Genomic DNA, 18,864 nt, shown 5'->3' on the forward strand with positions numbered 1-18,864 from the left:
ACAAGGCTATTCTTCCTCAACTTACTTTTAAAAGCTATAAGATTAGTTCTGTGATCATCCACACTCATTCAATTAAATCGAACAGCACTCGCGCATGCGCACACATTAGGAGCGCTCACACGTGGGTGCAGAGGTCCACCATCCATCCTGTCCTGTCAGTGTGCAGACAGACCTCCACCAACCAAACCTCCTTCTGTCCACGCAAGAGGAGCAGAAGTTTCTCCAGGACTCCAGGGGTGAGCGGCAACTCAACTCTCCATCCTACACGAAGAAGAGCCAACCGCTGAAGCTGCTTCCCGTAAGTTAGCTAACGTCACTGACTAGCTCTCTGCTAACTCTGCTACCTTCTTTTTTAAAAGTTAGCAAGTTTAGCTTCCCCGCAGCGGTTCGAGACAGAGGAAACTGTGCACAATGTAAAAGTAACGAGGAATTATTTTTCTATTGTCTCATGTCACCTGGTGTCACTTAGATCACACGTTAAGAAGTTGCGTCTTCTGTATTCACCTTGTTGTTTCTGTAGACGAGCTCTTTGATACTCTTTGTTAGGTCGCATCAGTGTCTGTGTGTGTGTGTGTGTGTGTGTGTGTGTGTGTGTGTGTGTGTGTGTTGAAAGGGGACTGCATCTGGTGTGGTTAAGGACTAACAGAAAGCTCCTGACCGCGCAGTGTGTGACCTCCAACATGTACACAATCAGTGTCCCAGAGAGATAGAGTGTGTGTGTGTGTATTCAGAGGGTTTGCATTAGTATTGAAAGACACGTGCATTTATCATTGTGCAGAATTAGCCATAACATCACCACTGGAAAAAAAAAAAACATACATGTTGCACAAGTTATTTGCTGTCAGCTTGTTGTGAAACTCCTGAATAAAAAACACAGATATAGTAACACTCGGTATTTTTGATCAAAAGAACATGTAACATGAAGCAGTGATCACATGTCAAGTCTGTAGATAAATTGAGATTCTGCAGGTTTACAATCCATGTTATTTTGATTAAATCATCAACATTATTAAATCATGTTTGCAGAAGAATTGTAATTAACTTAACATCTATACATCACTTGGTTGTTTAATGTAATCCTCATGGTCTGAACACATTGAGACCTTCCTAGATGTCATGGAGACTCTTGTGTGTTCATGTCTGTGGTGATACTCCAGGCTCCAGGCTTTGCACGCTCTCATTAGTGGCCAGCCATCTGAGCATTGGTTTGTCCCAGTCTGAACTGGAGACAAAGCTCAACCTCAGTGAGAAAATGTGAGCCCTTCCATATTATTGATCATCAGTATTGACCTCTGCCCTCTGATTTAGTGATCCGTTACTGTAGAATATGCACTTAATAAGTTTGAGTCGATCAATTTCATCAATTTCATGAAATCAATCATCTGTGACGTTTCGTGATTGATTTTATTAATGGAAGTCCCTCAGTTTTTAAAGAGGATTTATTTTTCTGTCTCTCTGTCAGTCATGGCTGTGGTGCGGCTCTACAGTAATGAAGCTGTGAGCGGGCGGGCCTTACAGCGGGCAGCCAAGCTCTACCCCGAGCTGTCAATCACCACTGAGCTGTGCTACAATGTGGAGCTGACGGGTGAGTGTGTGACAGCTAATAACTTAAGGCTGCGGACGGCAAAATAACTGATTAAATACTATACATATACATGAATGTTTCCTTATTCTATCGATCCATTTGCCATGTTTTCCACCTCTGCAAAGTTTGTGTCCTTGCTCTCTGCTGCAGGCTGTGAGAGTCTCAGTGCAGAGCAGAAGGAGGTTCTCGTCTGGTTGTTTCGTCCTCCCCTGCAGGCAGAGCCCCTGTCGGAGACAGCAAACCTCACAGAGGGCAGCGGGGAGAAACTGGTGGAGATCGGACCTAGGTACTGCTGCTCCCTCGCAGTCTTATAAATTACCTGTATTACATGTTGTGGCTCTGCTTTTGTCCGACAGTTGGCTTTATTTTCATTATACAGGAGACATTTTAAAACGTATTAACTCAGACATACATGAAAACACTCTCACAGATTGATATCAGGTTTCCATTTGATGAGTATGAGAGTTTATTCTTGACTTGTCAAGGTTCCTGACCTTTTAGCAGCATCTTCATCACAGTTTCCTACAAGTCAGATAAACAAAACAAGTCTGAAGACACACTACTGACCCCTAGAGGCTGCAATGTTCACCAAATAAAAGCATGTTTTTATCCTTCAGAATTTTCTATTCATAGAGACTTATTAAAGGGACTAAAAATGTTAGGTTTGGCGGTGTGGAAAGCTCATAAAGGGTCCAAAATATCATAACATCTCCAAGCATCATGATTGTGTTCCCTAAATATCATAATAATCTGGTCATTATTTTAATATTCCTTTTGTGTAAGTGTCAGTAGAGCAGAGGTCAGAAAACATTAATATTCATCCTGAGTTTATCAGGAATATTCGTAGAAAATGCCATAGAGGTGAGGATGCCATCGATGCCGTGGGACCCTGAAAATACAGAACATATCAAATATCAGTCAGATTAACTTTCATTCAGTTGCCACTAGCAGAGCAAAAGATTGAAATGTGATGGTCTCCACTTGATATTGATGCAGTTTTGCCCCTCAGGTTGAACTTCTCCACCGCCTGGTCCACCAACGCTGTGTCCATCTGCCAGAGTGCAGGCCTCACTAATGTCACACGGGTCGAGCTGTCTCGCAGATTTCTAATCAAGGTTTGAACACACACAGAAAAATGATTTTATAGGTCACTGACTCAGAGTTGTTTTGTCACTTTATGCCTGTGCTTCTCTCTGCCCTCCAGCCCAAAAAGGAAGAGAGTGATACCAAGCTCAATGGAGATATAAAGAAGCTGATTGAGTGTCTGTATGACAGTATGACAGAGTGTATCTATCAGCGTCCCATCACTTCTTTCACTGTGGAAACCAAACCACAGCCAGTGTTTGAGGTGGACATCCTGGGGAAGGGTCGTGCAGGCTTGGAGACGGCGAACAATGATCTGGGTGAGACTCCCTTTACAGTTTCCAGATTAAGAGAATTTTCTCTTTGCACTATTCAGCCTCAGCTTCTCTCGAGCTCTTCTTCCTCTTTTGTCACTCAGACTTAATGCACTGCTACCTTTCTCTTTCTCTATACCTCTTTTCAGTCTTGCAGCTATCTGTGAGTACACTGTGTGTGCTGATGGAGGTAATAATGTCACATGATTACATAGCTGGTTAAAGTCACAGGACAGCAATGATGCTGCTCATTATCTCACACGTGCATCTGTGTGTGTGTGTGCGTCTAATGTGCTGTGAAAGCAAATGAAACCCAAAAAGAGATAAAGGCTCCATCTCTTTAATGGAAAACCAGATACTGAATAAGTAGATCTTTTTTTATATCTGACATGTTTGGTGTTTTTAACCAGTTTATCCGTATCAAGGCTTTGAAGTCCAGCTCTCCTCAGCTGACTTTTCTTTCCAAAACAGACATAGTGCACAAAAACTGATGCATTTGATTTTTACATATTCACAAACTGTTCCTGTCTTTGTATGACCAGGTTCAGACTGACAGAACGCTTTGTGCGTGCTTATGTTCATGCTCTGCTTATTCACTTCTGCTCAGCTTCATTAATATTCACAAGCTGCTCAAATAGATGAGAATAATTTCAGTACATACATTGTAGGCTCATCCATGCTCAACTGGTCAATTAAGTATATAATTAAAAATCACCCATATGAAATTCGTTGACGCTATAGCTGCTCAATTTCTCCTAAGGATCCATTTCGCTTTTACCCAACTTAAGTTAAATGTGTTGTTTAATAGAAGGGACACACATCATGAGTGACATGACGTAGCTTTAAAGCAGCGCATACTTCTATGTACAATTCAATTAAATTCTACAGAATTTAATTGAATTGTACATAAACCAAAATTGTGTGAAATAGTTTTTGGGTTTCCGGTCTCTTGAAGCATGCAGAGGATAAAAATCACTGTTTGGAAGTGATCTCACTGTGTGATTGTGTTTGTGTCTGTGTTTCTGTTGATTGATTCATTTTGCATCTTTATTAGTGTTGACTTTTGTGTGGGTTGATGTCTGCATGTTATAAGAACAAATTCTACACGTATATTGTTTTTATGGCCATTCATAATCTTATGTGTGCGTGTTGTGCGTAACGCAGGTCTGGCCTTTGACTCCTGGGATCTGGATTACTACACATCCATGTTCCAGAGGATTAAAAGGAACCCCACCAGTGTGGAGTGTTTTGACTTGGCCCAGTCCAACAGGTGGGGTTTTTCTGCAGTGAGCAGATTAGCAGCAAAGCTTTGTGTTGCTTGGCTCTGAAATATTTGTTTCTGGGTGTTTTTTTTTTGTTCTCTTATGTTTTCTAATTCCTTCTTTGTTTCTTTCCCAGCGAGCACAGTCGTCACTGGTTCTTCCGGGGGCGGATGGAGATCGATGGGCAGGAGCAGAAGGAGACTCTTTTCAGTCTCATAATGGACACCCAGCGGCGCAGCAACCAGAACAACGTCATCAAGTTCTGTGACAACAGCAGGTAGGAGTGGAAGCAGCACAGCAACCACAGATGCTGTGTGTTAATGTGTGTGTGTCCACATTTTACACTGACACTGACTGTGTGTGTGTGTGTGTGTGTGTGTGTGTGTGTGTGTGTGTGTGTTTGTGTGTGTCTGTGTGTGTCTGTGTGTGTGTGTCTCCCCCCAGTGGTATCAAAGGCATGGAACTGGAGTGTGTTTACCCAAAAGATTCTTCCCAAGCCAGCCCATATGAGACACGGCGCTCACTGCGACATGTCATCTTCACTGCAGAGACACACAACTTCCCGACAGGTCTGGACACACAAAATGATGTTTAATTGCAACATACGCGTCCTTTTTCCTGTGTGTAGAAAATCTTCTATGTGTTCTTTTTTTCTTATCATAATTTTCTTTCTCATCTGACATGCAGGTGTAGCACCGTTCAGTGGCGCCACCACAGGAACAGGAGGTCGTATCAGAGATGTCCAGAGTGCCGGACGCGGAGGCCACGTCATCGCTGGCACTGCAGGATACTGCTTCGGCAATCTGCACATACCAGGTCAGACTTGCTGAAACTGTCAAACAGGTTTCTTCACTTTCCTCATTTACAATCATCTTATTTATGGGGCATAAATATATGGTATAAAGTACTTCACACACACACACACATAATAATTTTTAACCCAAGGCGTCTTTTCTGACTGTCGTCCTCTCCAGGTTACGTTCTCCCCTGGGAGTGTGAAGGAGAGGGCTGGGAGTATCCCTCTAGCTTCGCCCCTCCGCTGCAGGTGGCTATCGAGGCCAGTGATGGAGCGTCAGACTATGGCAACAAGTTTGGAGAACCAGTTCTGTCAGGTAGGAAAACCTGCGCTATATATACTGAAGCCTTTCAGGATCGAACAGTTATTTCTTCACCGGAATCAAAACAGGTGACGGAACAGAACTGATGGATGCAAATCTAATAATAGCAGAAATTGAAAGCAGCCAAACTTTATGAAGATATTTTTGGACAAAAAGACAAAAAGGAAACTACTTGTAGTATCTGTAAAACTGTAAACATGGCATGTGTTTGGAGGTTTCTCTACATTATAATAGTACAGAAACAGTCCGTTATGAATTTGAATACATTTTATGTCAGTCTACTGATTAATTGTGTGCTGATTTCTATAATTCCCTCCTCCAGGTTTTGCTCGCTCCTTTGGCATGCGGCTGGCTAACGGTGAGCGTCGAGAGTGGATTAAGCCAATCATGTTCAGTGGTGGTCTCGGTTCTATTGAAGATACACATGTGAAGAAAGAAGAGGCAGAGACTGGTAACGTTTCAACTCCGCATGTGAAATGAGTTTAGTCAATGCAGAGGCTATATTTACACACGTCTATCAATGACTCACAATTTCCCTCTGCTGCTCTTTTTGATCAGGAATGGAAGTGGTGAAGATCGGGGGGCCGGTGTACAGGATCGGCGTGGGAGGAGGAGCGGCCTCCTCTGTAGAAGTAGGGGCGCCACATTAAATCACAGTGACCCCCCACCGGGTGCAGACGTTTCAGTGTATTTGAAAATTATTTGGCTTGTAGGTCCAGGGGGACAACTCCAGTGACAGGGATCTGGGTGCCGTGCAGAGGGGAGATGCTGAGATGGAGCAGAAGATGAATCGTGCTCTCAGGGCATGCCTGGAAAGAAGCAATGGGAATCCAGTCTGCAGTATACATGATCAGGGGGCGGGAGGAAATGGTATGAAACAGAGCTTTTTTTTCTGCATTTATGTAAAGCTTAGGAAATTAGACGAGAATTAATGAACTGAGATATATTCTCATCTGTAGGTAATGTGCTCAAGGAGCTCAGTGAGCCAGCTGGAGCTGTCATCTACTGCAGCAGATTCAAGGTAATCAGCAAATGAACACAGATACAAACACTAGGATACACAAACACACCTTCTAGTTTTCGTTTTATTTCATTCTTATTTTTGTCATCTTCCCCCTGTATCTGCTGTGCAGAAAGGTGACCCCACCTTGAGTGTGTTGGAGCTGTGGGGAGCAGAGTATCAGGAGAGCAATGCCCTGCTGCTCCGCCCATCAGACAGGTCTTTCCTGGAGAGGGTGTGTCAGAGGGAGAAGTGTCCTGTTGACTTTGTGGGAAACATCACCGGAGACGGCAAGGCACGTTTCAGCCTAGATCAAGTCGATTAATGCACATCCAGTGTACCGATCAATCTGCCTTTTGTGATCAGTGGTCACTAGCTAGGTCATATGGCTGGAAAGCCTCGAGTATCTCTCTGAATCAGTTCCTAGATCATCCTCATTTTGTTTTGTTTTTCTATCTGATTTCTCCCACAGATTGTGCTGGTGGATGACGAGGGGGGTAGCCGTGATCAGGCAGACAGAGGGCGCTGTCCCGTCGACCTTCAGCTGGATTGGGTTCTGGGAAAGATGCCTCAGAAGGAGTTTAAGATGGAGCGTTTGACCCCGACCCATCAGCTGCTCGCTCTTCCTGCTGGGCTGACAGTCAAAGATGCTCTGGGCAGAGTTTTACGTTTGCCTGCTGTGGCATCCAAACGCTACTTGACCAATAAGGTCTGTGTTACATCCCTGACTTTCACTGTCTGTGTCTTTTAGAAGTGAATTTGTGCATGTGGCTTTTCATGTCTTCACTCCCTCCCCCTCTCAGGTGGACCGGTCTGTAACTGGGTTGGTTGCCCAGCAACAGTGTGTCGGCCCTCTTCACACCCCACTGGCCGACGTGGCTGTTGTTGCTCTGTCACCGTTCAGCCTAGAGGGAGCGGCGACGGCCATCGGGGAGCAGCCAATCAAAGGGCTGGTCTGTCCTGCAGCGGGGGCTCGTATGGCTGTGGGAGAAGCTCTGACCAATCTGGTGTTTGCCAGAGTCACAGCGCTGAAGGTGAGCGGATAACTGAGAGCGTGAAGAAATTCAAGGAATCTGTTTCAGTCAACTGGGGAAATTTATCAAGTGACACCTGCAAAATACCTAACACAAATTTCTGTCCCCACCTATTAAAATAGGATCATTATTGTAGTATCCAATGATTTGTTTTTTACCCCAACAAGAATGTCCTGGATGTGTGTTTTCAGGATGTGAAGTGTAGTGGGAACTGGATGTGGGCGGCCAAGCTGCCCGGTGAAGGAGCTTGTTTGTGGGAGGCCTGCAAAGCCATGTGTGAGGTCATGGGTCAACTGGGGGTGGCCATTGATGGGGGCAAAGACTCTCTGAGTATGGCCGCTAGAGTGGGAAAAGAGACGGTCAAAGCCCCAGGTACTCTCACTGTGTGTGTGTGTGTGTGTGTGTGTGTGTGTGTGTGTGTGTGTGTTTTGATTAAACTTGGCTTTCCTTCTGCTTCTGTTTCAGGTGCCCTGGTTATCTCGGCATATGCTGTTTGTCCTGACATCACGGCCACTGTGACGCCTGATCTCGAGGATCCAGATGGCGAAGGTATGATACACTCAGACAGATCCAATAGCTCATAATCAATAAAAAAAAAGCCATGTGTGGTTGCCATAATTTTATCTTATGTCAAAATAAGACCTATGGAGTTTTTAATTATTCTGATCGTCTTTTTTTTATTTTTTTTTATCCAACTCTCACTCACTCAGACTATAGACATCTTTCTCTCTCTAACACACACACACACACACACACACACACACACATATTCAACAACAGACAGCCTGCCTCTGACCTTTTGTCCTCTGTCTGCAGGCGTGTTGTTGTGGGTTCCTCTCAGTCCAGGCCATCATCGGCTGGGAGGCTCTGCCCTGGCTCAGTGCTACAGCCAGCTGGGAGATTGCTCTCCTGACCTCGACCAGCCAGCACTATTGACTGCCTGCTTCAACACCACTCAGACACTCATACACGGTCAGCTTGCACCTGCAGGCGCAGTACTACCTGCCACAGACGGGGGGGGGGGGGTTTAGCTTTGTGTACTGTGATTCAGTCCGTTAGAGAACAGTTTTGTGCTGTATTGACACAGCCACCTAGTGGTTTTACTGGGTATTTTCTGCCTTTTTGAAGTTGTTATACTGTTATTCAGTGAGTCAGTTTGATTTTGAATTTAAGTAAATTAGCTATTCAACGTTAAGTAGATTGTTATTAGAAAATGTGGAAGAAAAAACACAGGAGAAAACATTAGGATGCGTTTTCTCTTTCAGATCGTCTGCTGAGTGCCGGTCATGACATCAGTGATGGAGGCCTCATCTCCTGCTTGCTGGAGATGGCGTTCGCAGGAAATCGTGGAATCGATGTTGAATTGTCATCACAAGGAACTGGAGGTCAGTGAGTTGACGTGCGGTTTTGTTTCCCTGTAAATTGCACATAATAGCATTCACACTGTAAGCATGACAACATAAACTCATGCAGTGCTTTTGCTGCCTCTTTGGCTGCACAGTGATGGAGCTGTTGTTCAGCGAGGAGTTGGGTTTGGTTCTGGAGGCTTCACAGGCTCATGTAGAAACAGTGCGTCAGAGATTCAGCGACGCAGGCGTGCAGTGTCACCGTATCGGCAGAACCTGCGGCTTCGGACCAGAGGCTACGGTGAGACATCAACCTGAACATGCATCTGAAACCTTTTTTACTTCATCGGTAATGATCATTGTTTTTTCTATTTCTCTCACTCGACTCCCAGGTCAGTGTTCAAGTGGACGGACGGGAGCTGCTGAGAGAGCCGCTGCCTAACCTGAGAGCATTGTGGGAGGACACCAGTTTCCAGCTGGAGCGCCTTCAGGCCAATGAGCTCTGTGTTAAACAGGAAGAGGAGGGGCTGGCTAAGAGGACACAGCCCTACTTCAAACTCACCTTTGACCCATCTGAATTGTCCAGCAAGCTCAGTAAGCCTAAAGAGAATGGGTAACATGTACAATAATTTAGTGAACTCCAAGGCTGCAACTAATTACTGTTTTCATTTTGCGATTAATCATTTTATCTCTCTCAATATCAAAATAAGTCCAAATGAAGACTAAATTTGGTCTGACCGAAAGATATTCCTAATAAAATAAATACAAATAAAAGGTATTAACATTTGCAAAATGAAAAGCTTAACATTCGAGTATTTAGATTGTGATTTGACACATTTTCTGTTGATCATAAATCCTTCTGATGTGTTTCTTTTTTCTTTCAGCTGCAGGGCAGCCTCGTGTAGCAGTGGTCAGAGAAGAGGGCAGTAACGGAGACAGAGAGATGTCTGTATCTCTGTATATGGCCGGCTTTGAGGTAGGTATAAGGTATAATCACCTTTTATCAACTGGGTTTGTGTTTACCTCAGCTGTACAGCTGATCTACATGACCGCTGTCTGTATTTGTGTGTAGGTGTGGGATGTCACGATGCAGGACCTGTGCTCTGGCTCTCTGACCCTGGAGCGTTTCAAAGCAGTAGTGTTTGTTGGTGGATTCAGCTACGCAGACGTCCTGGGATCCGCTAAAGGTAAATAAACACACAAAAACTCCCAGACAACTGTTAAATGCAGATTTGTTTTGTGTGACCTCATTCTCCTTTCATGAAAGGTTGGGCTGCTACCGTTGCATATAACCCCAAGGCCAAGGCTGAATTTGATCACTTTCGGCGACGGGATGACACACTGAGTCTGGGTGTGTGTAATGGCTGCCAGCTACTCGCCCTACTGGGCTGGGTGGGAGAAGGCCAGAATGGAGCAGGTAAGAGGAGAAGGCAGGAAAAGCAATGAAAATATTGCTTACAGTTACAATAATTACTGGTAATATAATGAATTGAGACAATGTTAAAGCGATATGTAAAGAACATAGTCATCACAGAGGAGACTTTTCGCAGTGGTTACTGAGCTTAAAGTGCTTTTTTATTCTTTTCCAATTTCACCCAGATTCTGAGGTGGTCCTGACCCATAACAAGTCTGGCAGGTTTGAGTCGCGGTTCGTCAGCGTTGGGATCCAGGCGTCCCCTTCCATCTGGCTCAGAGGCATGGAGGGATCAGCTCTGGGAGTCTGGGTTGCACATGGAGAAGGTACAGTCAGGAACAAGTCAACTCTCTCAGAGAGTTGATCATGTGCAGTAGTAGTTCTTAACTGGTCATAAGTGTTAGAAAAACTGGTTCTTGTAGACCCTTTGGCAGCAGTTTAACCTGAAACCACCAAGCTGTGACAAATACCTGTCAAATGCAGTGTTGGATCATAATTAAGCACCAAAAGGTGACTCGGTGTGTAAGTTTGGAACTTGCACAACAACCACTCTGCTGATTCCCATGTCAGAGGTCGGTTGTATTCTCTAATCAGCAGCTGTGTTTAATATTGATTTTCTCCCAACCTCTTTCCTTCCCACAGGTCTGATGCAATTCCGTAGCTCCGAGGCTCAGGACCAGATTATCTCTGGTGGGCTCGCCCCCCTGCATTACCTTGACGACCAGGGTTGTCCCACTGAAGAGTACCCTCTGAACCCTAATGGCTCCCCGCAGGGTATTGCAGGGCTCTGCTCCAGGGACGGCAGACATCTGGCCATGATGCCCCACCCGGAGCGCTGCACCCTGGGCTGGCAGTGGCCCTGGGCCCCGAGGGACTTCAGACCATCTCTGACACCTTCACCCTGGTTACGCATGTTCAAGAACGCAGCTGCCTGGTGCAGCAACTTACAGTGATAATACTCTGTTTTAACCCCAGGTGCTGTCAAAATAGTATTGTCTTTGTTGGGATGTTGAACTAAAACTTTAAGACCTGTTCACTTACTCAGTGGTGTACTTCACTGTTTAACTTACTGTGGTACATGGTCTATTTGCATTATGTCTGCTGTAATACTTTATAACTGTGAGACTTGTGGATTCTTGTAGTTGTTTCATTTTGGCAATAACTTTATATGTTACATAACTAATATACCAATCAGGTCTGCTGACATTATCTGTGTTGCTCTGCTGAAACTTTAGAAACCAAACTTGCTAATAAATTAATCAACACAGAAGAAGTAGCGTTTGTGTGTTGTAGATTAAGAAAAGCCACATAAGACAATAAATATTCTTTATTTTACACATAAAAACAAATTCATACAATATAAAATATTTACATAGATGTCAAAAAAAGTGGCAAAATTGTTGCCCAGTTAGGTGTAAAAATGATTTTTGGGGATAAGATGCTAAAAAAAAAACAAAAAAAACATGGATTATTAAAATGTAAATTATGAATGTGCTTTTTTAATTGACAAGTCAGTGGACACTGAACATTTTGCCCATTTAATATGGATGAAAAAGCTACATGCTAAACTCTTCAGGCCTGAGGGACTTAAGGATGTGTAACCAAAGCTGAACCAACACACAGCATAACATTGTAAGATGTCGCTCTCACTCTTGCACAGGCTCTGTAAACACTTGACAAACAGGCCTGGAGTCTGCGTCAACAGTCTGAGAGGCTGAGACTGTCTCAAACATCTTGGCTACTACACACTGTTTTGTTTTTAATTGTCATGCATTCACTAATTCAACTTGCTACAGCCAGAAGGGAGAAATCTCTTTTAAAAAAAAAAAAAAAAAAAAGTCCATGTCAAACAGCTTGTACTCACACGCTACAGCAGCATCTATCTACAGTGAATTCCCCATTACTCCTTGTGACGTTGTAGCATTTGCAGAGTGTCGTCCTCCCTCTGGCACCATTTGCTGGTTGATGTTGATAACGCAGATCAGGAGCAGAATGACCACCACCAGGTCATCCAGGACCCCGAGCAGCCCGCAGAGGGAGGGGTCTGTCTCCAGGGGACTTGCTGATGATGAGGAGACAGGGTCCAGAGGAGGGGAGGAGATGGACACCACTGTCCCCACGCAGCACAGGGCTACTCTGAAGAAAAACAGCGACACGAGCCATCCCATGGTGCCAAGTCCACGGGCCAGTAACTGCAGGAGCAGGGGCGCGTCACATAGGTAGTCTGTTACCTGTCAGTGGCCAAGAGAAGAGGACAAGTCAGAGCGCAGTAGTCAATGATTGTACAAGATAGTATTAAAAGAAGTAGGTCACTGGTTTCTTATTAAAACATTCTGTATTTATTTGTTGGTAAAGACTGAGTTATATATTTTAAAAGTGAATGGAAAAAAAAATAGTCCACATCTATTTAAACTCAATATTCAGCTGCCAAACTTTGGAGATTGGCGCCCTTTAACATCGCCATTTAGCAAACAGCCCTACCACAATGTAAAGGTATTTATGTGAAGGAGATCCATGTAGGAAATTAGTTATCTTTCAAAGGAAAGAAAATGTTCAACCAAGGTTGGGCAATGTTGTTTCTTCTCTTGCAATGATGTGATGATGATGAAGGAATCTCTGCTGACACCGGCTCATTTGTATATAAAAAGGTTTATTACAAAAAGGCACAGCATCGTTGAACAAGCATCAAAAACAGCCTGTGAGAGGATCCAAGGCCAATAAGGATCTCCCCCGTTTGTCCCAAACTCATACAATTTATAGGCTGAATATTCCCTTGACACCTCTTAGCCAAATCCTAACAGCCTATAGAAGAGCGAAACCAACATTTATGTCCATACATGGTCATTCTCTGGGTACAGATAGATGATAACATAAACTTGCCACGTTGTACAAAAGTCATTGTTGAGCAATGTAAGGATGTGGAAGCCAGGAGAGGTGCTCCCCCTCTTCAGGCCCCCGTCCTTTACTCCTAGAGTATCCTCCATAACATTTCCATCCTGTACTCATATCTAAGCCAAGATACCACAGCAACAAGGTGTGTCAGCACTACGTGTGTTAACCAGATACTTTCATTGTCTGGAATTGGTGGTTGTATAGTACAGTACATCCTGGAGGTTGCATAAGAGGTATTCCTGTTACCAGAGCTATTATCACAGGAAACAGTGGAGGAATTCTCATCTTTCCAACCAGACAGGTGAGAAGAAGGAAAATCAATAGTTTCTAGGCCACTTTCAGCTGAGACTCAAAGAGGTGTTGGAAGGACGTGTGTGCTGTTTCATGTTATGTCTGAAGGTTAGATTGAATACTCACCCGTCGTGGGGCCCCAGAATATCGTTTGTTGTAATCTGTGATTTCCCCGAGAACTTCCTTTGACTGCCGGTCTGATCGACTCTCGTTGAACAGGTGGCACAGCACGCTGACCTGGAAAGTCACAAGCATTTTTACTCCACGTTCACACTCATTCTGAACTGACTGTGTTTACATATGATCATCGTGCATACTGTACCTTCTCTCTACAGAGAGGGCAGCTGATTGCATCCAACCATGAGCCATGTCTCCAGTAGGTGATCAGACAGGGAGCTGCAGCATCAAACACATGAATCAGCTCCTTTTAACCAATATTTAACAATTTACACGATAATGACGACTAATGCAAATGTTTATATTGTGGCTACACTGCAATAAAATCCACTAGTATGACAAGAATGCAATGAAGATGCAGTATTTCTGCTCAAGGGCGTGAAAGGCAGGGGTTAGACAGGTGAGTGGGTCAGGTGCAGAGGAAACTGTTTTAAGTATCACAATCACAAACAAAAGTACTCAAGTTTTTTGGAGAATTGCACTTGAATTGACTTCAATGTTCTTTCACTTGTCTATAGTCACTAAATTTCCTTGATCTACTGTTAGATATGCTTAAAACCAATGTGCCATCTAGACACGTGGCACTAGCACAGCTCACACGAGTCAGAGCAGCCCTGATATATACTGTACCTCAACCTGTATTGTTTTTATACTATAGTCGGAGTGTGCTTTCATGTGCTTGATGTGAGTAGTTTTTAATAAATTACATACATTTCCTCTTTTGTTTTCCTTTTTCTTAATCTAAATCTAATGCACAACAAGAGTTGCCTTGTTTATGAACCGTGCTGAAGCTGCCCCTGAGCTGCCTCACCTCGTGTTTGTGTGTAAGCTGCAATTGTGTGTCTTGTTGAGAGGAGTACACCTCTGAGTCACACATGTGTACGTGTCACTACAAAGTCTGTTGACTTTAAAGTATTCGAGGTTAATCAGGGACTGGGGTAATTCAACAGTCAATGTTAGCATCACATTTGGGCCATTTTGATAATCTAACACTTTATTAAATAGCATGGCAACAGTTAATTGTTGAAACAGACAGGCCTCAGCACATTGATACTACACCTGATCAGCCAATGACTGGCATGTACAAAGACATAAGCACATGATGCAACAGGTGAGCAAGATGGATGAAAAATGAATGAATCCCATCTCACACAGTGGATGATTGGGTGAGCAGGTGCATGAATGAAAGAATAAACCGGGTCTGCTCTGATACTCAAGAATCATGCCAGTGTGTGTTTGTGTGTGTGTGTTTGTGTGTGTTTGTGTGTGTGTGTCTATTATCTCGTACCACAGAACAAATGGCCACAGTTTGTCTGGACTGGGAAGTTGGCTGTCTGCAGGCAGACTGGACAGTGCCAGTCTCGATGGCCAGTGGATGGACACAACTCTGCAGATTCCTGAAGAGATGAGAAGAAAAGCAGACAAGAGGTGAAGTACAGGAAACAGGAAATAGGATAAAAGAAAAAAGAAAGAGGAAGAAGAAAGAAAAAAGTTGACAATTCTAAAAAAAAACAAAACAACAACATAAGGCCAGATATCATATTTTGGCTACTGTGTGCTATATAATCTCCAAAAATTCTTTAAAAAAGTCCTTGATGATCCCTCATAACATACAGTACAACAGATACACAGTACGTGTTCAGTGACTTTCAATTAGGCTCAGGTCTATGTAAACGGCAAGATGATTATCATTTGTTTGGCAGCAGCTCTCTAAACCAGACTGTGACCCTAATAAAAGCAACGATAATCATTACAAAGGAGTGCCTTACAGGAATAATGTTGTTTACTGCCTGTGTACTGGTCCTGTCGTCACTGTTTGTTTAAAATCGAAACCAAGAGAAATATTGGGGTTTGATTTTTTTTTTAATCAATGTAATCCTTTTGAAAGAAGTTAAAATATGTGGATCAAGTATAGTAGGTTGGTTTTTACTCTGACAAACAATAGTGTAACCCTATTGACATCAAATAATAATAACAACTGTGGACTACAGAATCTGCAAACTTTCATATCCTTGCTTACTGTGTGAGTAAGTGAAGCTCTCACCTTGTGGCAGCTCATATACGTTGATGCTGACTGCTCTGGTGCACAAACCAAAGATCTGGATGACCCGAGGTGACCCTGACCCACTGGACCCTCAGAGGGCAGATGGTCCGGTCTGCAACGTGACATGACATGCACCTTAAATACTGCATATCTGCTAGTGAGGAGATACTGACACAAAACCAATGATTTGTGAGATAAGGTTGATTGTATTCAGCTGTTTTTTGCATGTGGATTATATACGCTGAGGCTCCAACAGCAGCAGTTTGACAGATTAGCTGCTACTTGACATGTTGCACCCAGCAGGACTGCTGTTTGTCTGAATGATTTTAAAGCTCAACTTCCAATATAAATCTAAATGGAAAGTTACAACTATTAATATAAGAAATTATATAAACAGTCTAATTAAATCTTTAGTAACTTTCATTGGGCATCTTTAATAACAATCATCATATTACATATACAGTAACCAGCTACTAAATTTCTGAGGCAGTTACTGAAACATAAACAGATAATTAATACCTGAGAAAAACATATCACATGCATGTTTTTATGATTTTGCTCTGATATAAACTGTGTTAAATGTCAAATTAAACTATGTGATTAAAAACACTTGAAAATTTTGTATGACAGCTTCATATATGACATTACCTTAAACTTTTAGGCAACTATCTGGATCCTAAGATTCAGTATTTTTAATAGATCAGGTGGAGCAACTCTGGGCGTCATGATCAAAAACATACTCATTTCACTTTATTTCCAAGAGCCTTGTTCAAATTTCCTCCTTGATCTAATAAAACAAACAAAACCGCCAAATGTAATAAAATAAGACTCACCTGGACTGAGATTTGTGATACGGATGCATTGTTGATCTAGAAACAGCAGCTGACAGTTAGTCACTATCTCCTAGAGTCAAATGAAGTGTTACCAGACGGCATCACTGTCCAAAATAAATTGGAGCTGCCTGTCAATGATCAACTACTACACCTTCCAATGTCAGCTGGTCTTCCTGTTTGGAAGGGACAAGTAAAGCAGGCAGATCAATATTGCAGAGCTTTGTAAAAAGTGGGACAACTCCAAAACACACTTACAAACCTTCACAATCGACTGTGATGATTTTTTTTTTTTTTTGTTGGTTTGTTACTTGCAAAAAGAAGATATTTCTCCCCTCAGTCTGGTCAGAGGCAAACTATTTGGGTCACATGACTTGCCACCAGATCAAAGCAAGAAAAGGTCCCTCCCACACTGTGTTCAAGAAGGTTAGATCTGACTTTGTTGATCATTTACTTAAAGTTTACTCTGCTAACATCACTGCTTCACATAATTAATCTCTTACCACAAACTATTGGTTGTGAAATGCATGTGGCTGTCATTGACATTAACACTTTACTACACTGAGGGCTGGTGAGAGGCACCTCAGCTGTAGATAATAAACCCAGTGACAGAAAGGAGGCCAGTCATAGATCCAGGTTTAGGTGTGAAAAAAAAGGTAGATGTCTGTAATCAACAATTTCTAAAATATCATTCTCATACTCTACCATTTTTTAAAAGAAATGTATGGAAATATGGAAGTGTTGACCAAATGATTCAAAATACAGTGGTAAGTAGTACATGCTGTTGTATTTGCCTTATTGTAGCAAATGTAAATGTCAGTTATTTAAATAAACAAAACAAAAAATCTCTCTCTCAACAGTGAGTGAAGATGTGATAATCTTCACATAGTTCACCATGACAGCCATTGCAGAAATATCCTGGCAAATATTTACACAGGCCCTTCACCTCACCTCTGATAGAAGCTAAAAAGAGGGAGTCATTGTGGTTCAGTTCATCTAAAAATAGCAGCCATCAGTCAGTGAGGGTCAGGGTCGCAGAGTGGCAATGAGGAGAGGTGCTTACCTACTGACAGTTAAACATAGGACAGAGGCAACGCCTGCAGGCCACATTTGTGAGGTCCAGTTAGGCAATACACACACTGTCTGACATGTAAACTACACTTGATGATCACTTACTCCTTTTTCTTACTGGGTGATTTAGAAATTCAACCAAATTCAAATTTAATACATAACAAGGCCACACATGCACATGATCTCATCATCTGTATGATTTGTTTGGGATTTTCCATATTGTGGCTGAAGACAGCAGGTGACACATGTGAGATTTGTTATCTTATATGACTAAAGCTGTAAGTATTAGGAACCACTGTAGCCTGTGAGTGTCAGTTGCACACACACTCACGTGACATATGTAAATGGATAACGTGAGGAGGTTTATTGTATTCATAAGAAATGATTTACCTTCAGGGAAGGGTTGGCATACTTTCTGGGAAGAGCATTGATTAGAGAAAAGACTCTCTATTTCTTGTTATTATAGCCTGTAAAATATGACTAAAATAGATAACCATTCTGATTGCATTCAATATCCAACTCCAGGCAAAACCTGCAAACTGACTGCGCAGGATTATCTCTCTGTTAACTGTAGGGTCAAGTTATGTAGTATTTTACACAGGTCACGTAGTCAAACATGAAACCAGCTGCAATTAAGATTTAATGTTGGTTGGGCAAGCGCTATCACTTGAACTTTTGGCAGACAAAACAAAGCCTGACAACCCATTGATTCATCTTGCAGTTACTGGGGGGATGTAAACAAATTTATTGAAGTACTGTAATTCTACAACTTTTCTGTGCTTATACTTTACTTCAATATTTCATTTTTACTCTGCACTTCTACAACATTACCTTTTACTCCAATGTATTTATTTGACAGCTATTGTTAGCCTACTTATTTTTACAGATTAAAACATGAACAAGTTTTTAAAATATGATGCACTGTTAGGGATTAAACTACCTAACAATATGTAGTTAAAATTAGCTTCACCTCCATAGCTACAATTTTAAAATATTGTTTGGACATTACAATACAACCTTATTAATGATCAAATAATCTGGTATATGATAATATAATTAATAATTATATGTGATATAATAATTACTATAATTTATCAATTTATTTATTGGATAAATAGAAAATGTGAATAGGCCTACTTCTGTCACACTTTGATCCGCAGATTAATCCGTGTAACCTATATTTGTCTTTCTTTCATTGTACTCAATTATTCATGCCAATCAATAATGAGGGAAAACCACTTGAGGCACAAGGATGACAAATGTTTTGATTTTGTCCACATAGTGTGGGCGTATAGAAATAGAAAACTGCCGAGTGCACTCACTGATTGGCTACAACTGGGTTAAATAGCCGTCAATCATCCTGGATGTCGATGCTGATTGGATCCGGCTCGTATCCAGTTCAC

At 42.4% G+C, this 18,864-nt stretch overlaps 2 protein-coding genes across 2 annotated transcripts; one reads left to right on the plus strand and one right to left on the minus strand.

Annotated features, from left to right (window-relative positions):
- Window positions 1-112: 112 nt before the first annotated feature.
- pfas (phosphoribosylformylglycinamidine synthase) lies at window positions 113-11,429 on the plus strand. Its single transcript, XM_056379255.1, has 28 exons — window positions 113-298; window positions 1,463-1,585; window positions 1,736-1,871; window positions 2,595-2,700; window positions 2,790-2,988; window positions 4,147-4,252; window positions 4,381-4,521; window positions 4,689-4,813; window positions 4,932-5,060; window positions 5,219-5,356; window positions 5,685-5,813; window positions 5,921-5,994; window positions 6,076-6,232; window positions 6,322-6,383; window positions 6,496-6,657; window positions 6,835-7,071; window positions 7,166-7,396; window positions 7,588-7,768; window positions 7,862-7,945; window positions 8,213-8,368; window positions 8,662-8,781; window positions 8,898-9,043; window positions 9,135-9,336; window positions 9,627-9,718; window positions 9,815-9,929; window positions 10,010-10,159; window positions 10,342-10,482; window positions 10,799-11,429. The coding sequence occupies exons 2-28, from the start codon at window positions 1,465-1,467 to the stop codon at window positions 11,107-11,109; spliced, it is 3,951 nt and encodes a 1,316-aa protein (XP_056235230.1). The 5' UTR covers window positions 113-298; window positions 1,463-1,464; the 3' UTR covers window positions 11,110-11,429.
- A 36-nt stretch (window positions 11,430-11,465) lies between these two features.
- Window positions 11,466-18,304, minus strand: si:dkey-183n20.15 (RING-HC_RNF170 domain-containing protein). Its single transcript, XM_056379259.1, has 6 exons — window positions 16,394-18,304; window positions 15,561-15,672; window positions 14,805-14,913; window positions 13,662-13,735; window positions 13,466-13,576; window positions 11,466-12,387 (listed from the first exon to the last, which is right to left on the minus strand). Exons 1-6 carry the CDS (start codon window positions 16,420-16,422, stop codon window positions 12,040-12,042), a joined length of 783 nt encoding a protein of 260 aa, XP_056235234.1. The 5' UTR covers window positions 16,423-18,304; the 3' UTR covers window positions 11,466-12,039.
- Between the last annotated feature and the right edge of the window lie 560 nt (window positions 18,305-18,864).

Source organism: Seriola aureovittata, chromosome 6 (assembly GCF_021018895.1).
Source record: "Seriola aureovittata isolate HTS-2021-v1 ecotype China chromosome 6, ASM2101889v1, whole genome shotgun sequence".
Classification (NCBI taxonomy): Eukaryota; Metazoa; Chordata; class Actinopteri; order Carangiformes; family Carangidae; genus Seriola; species Seriola aureovittata.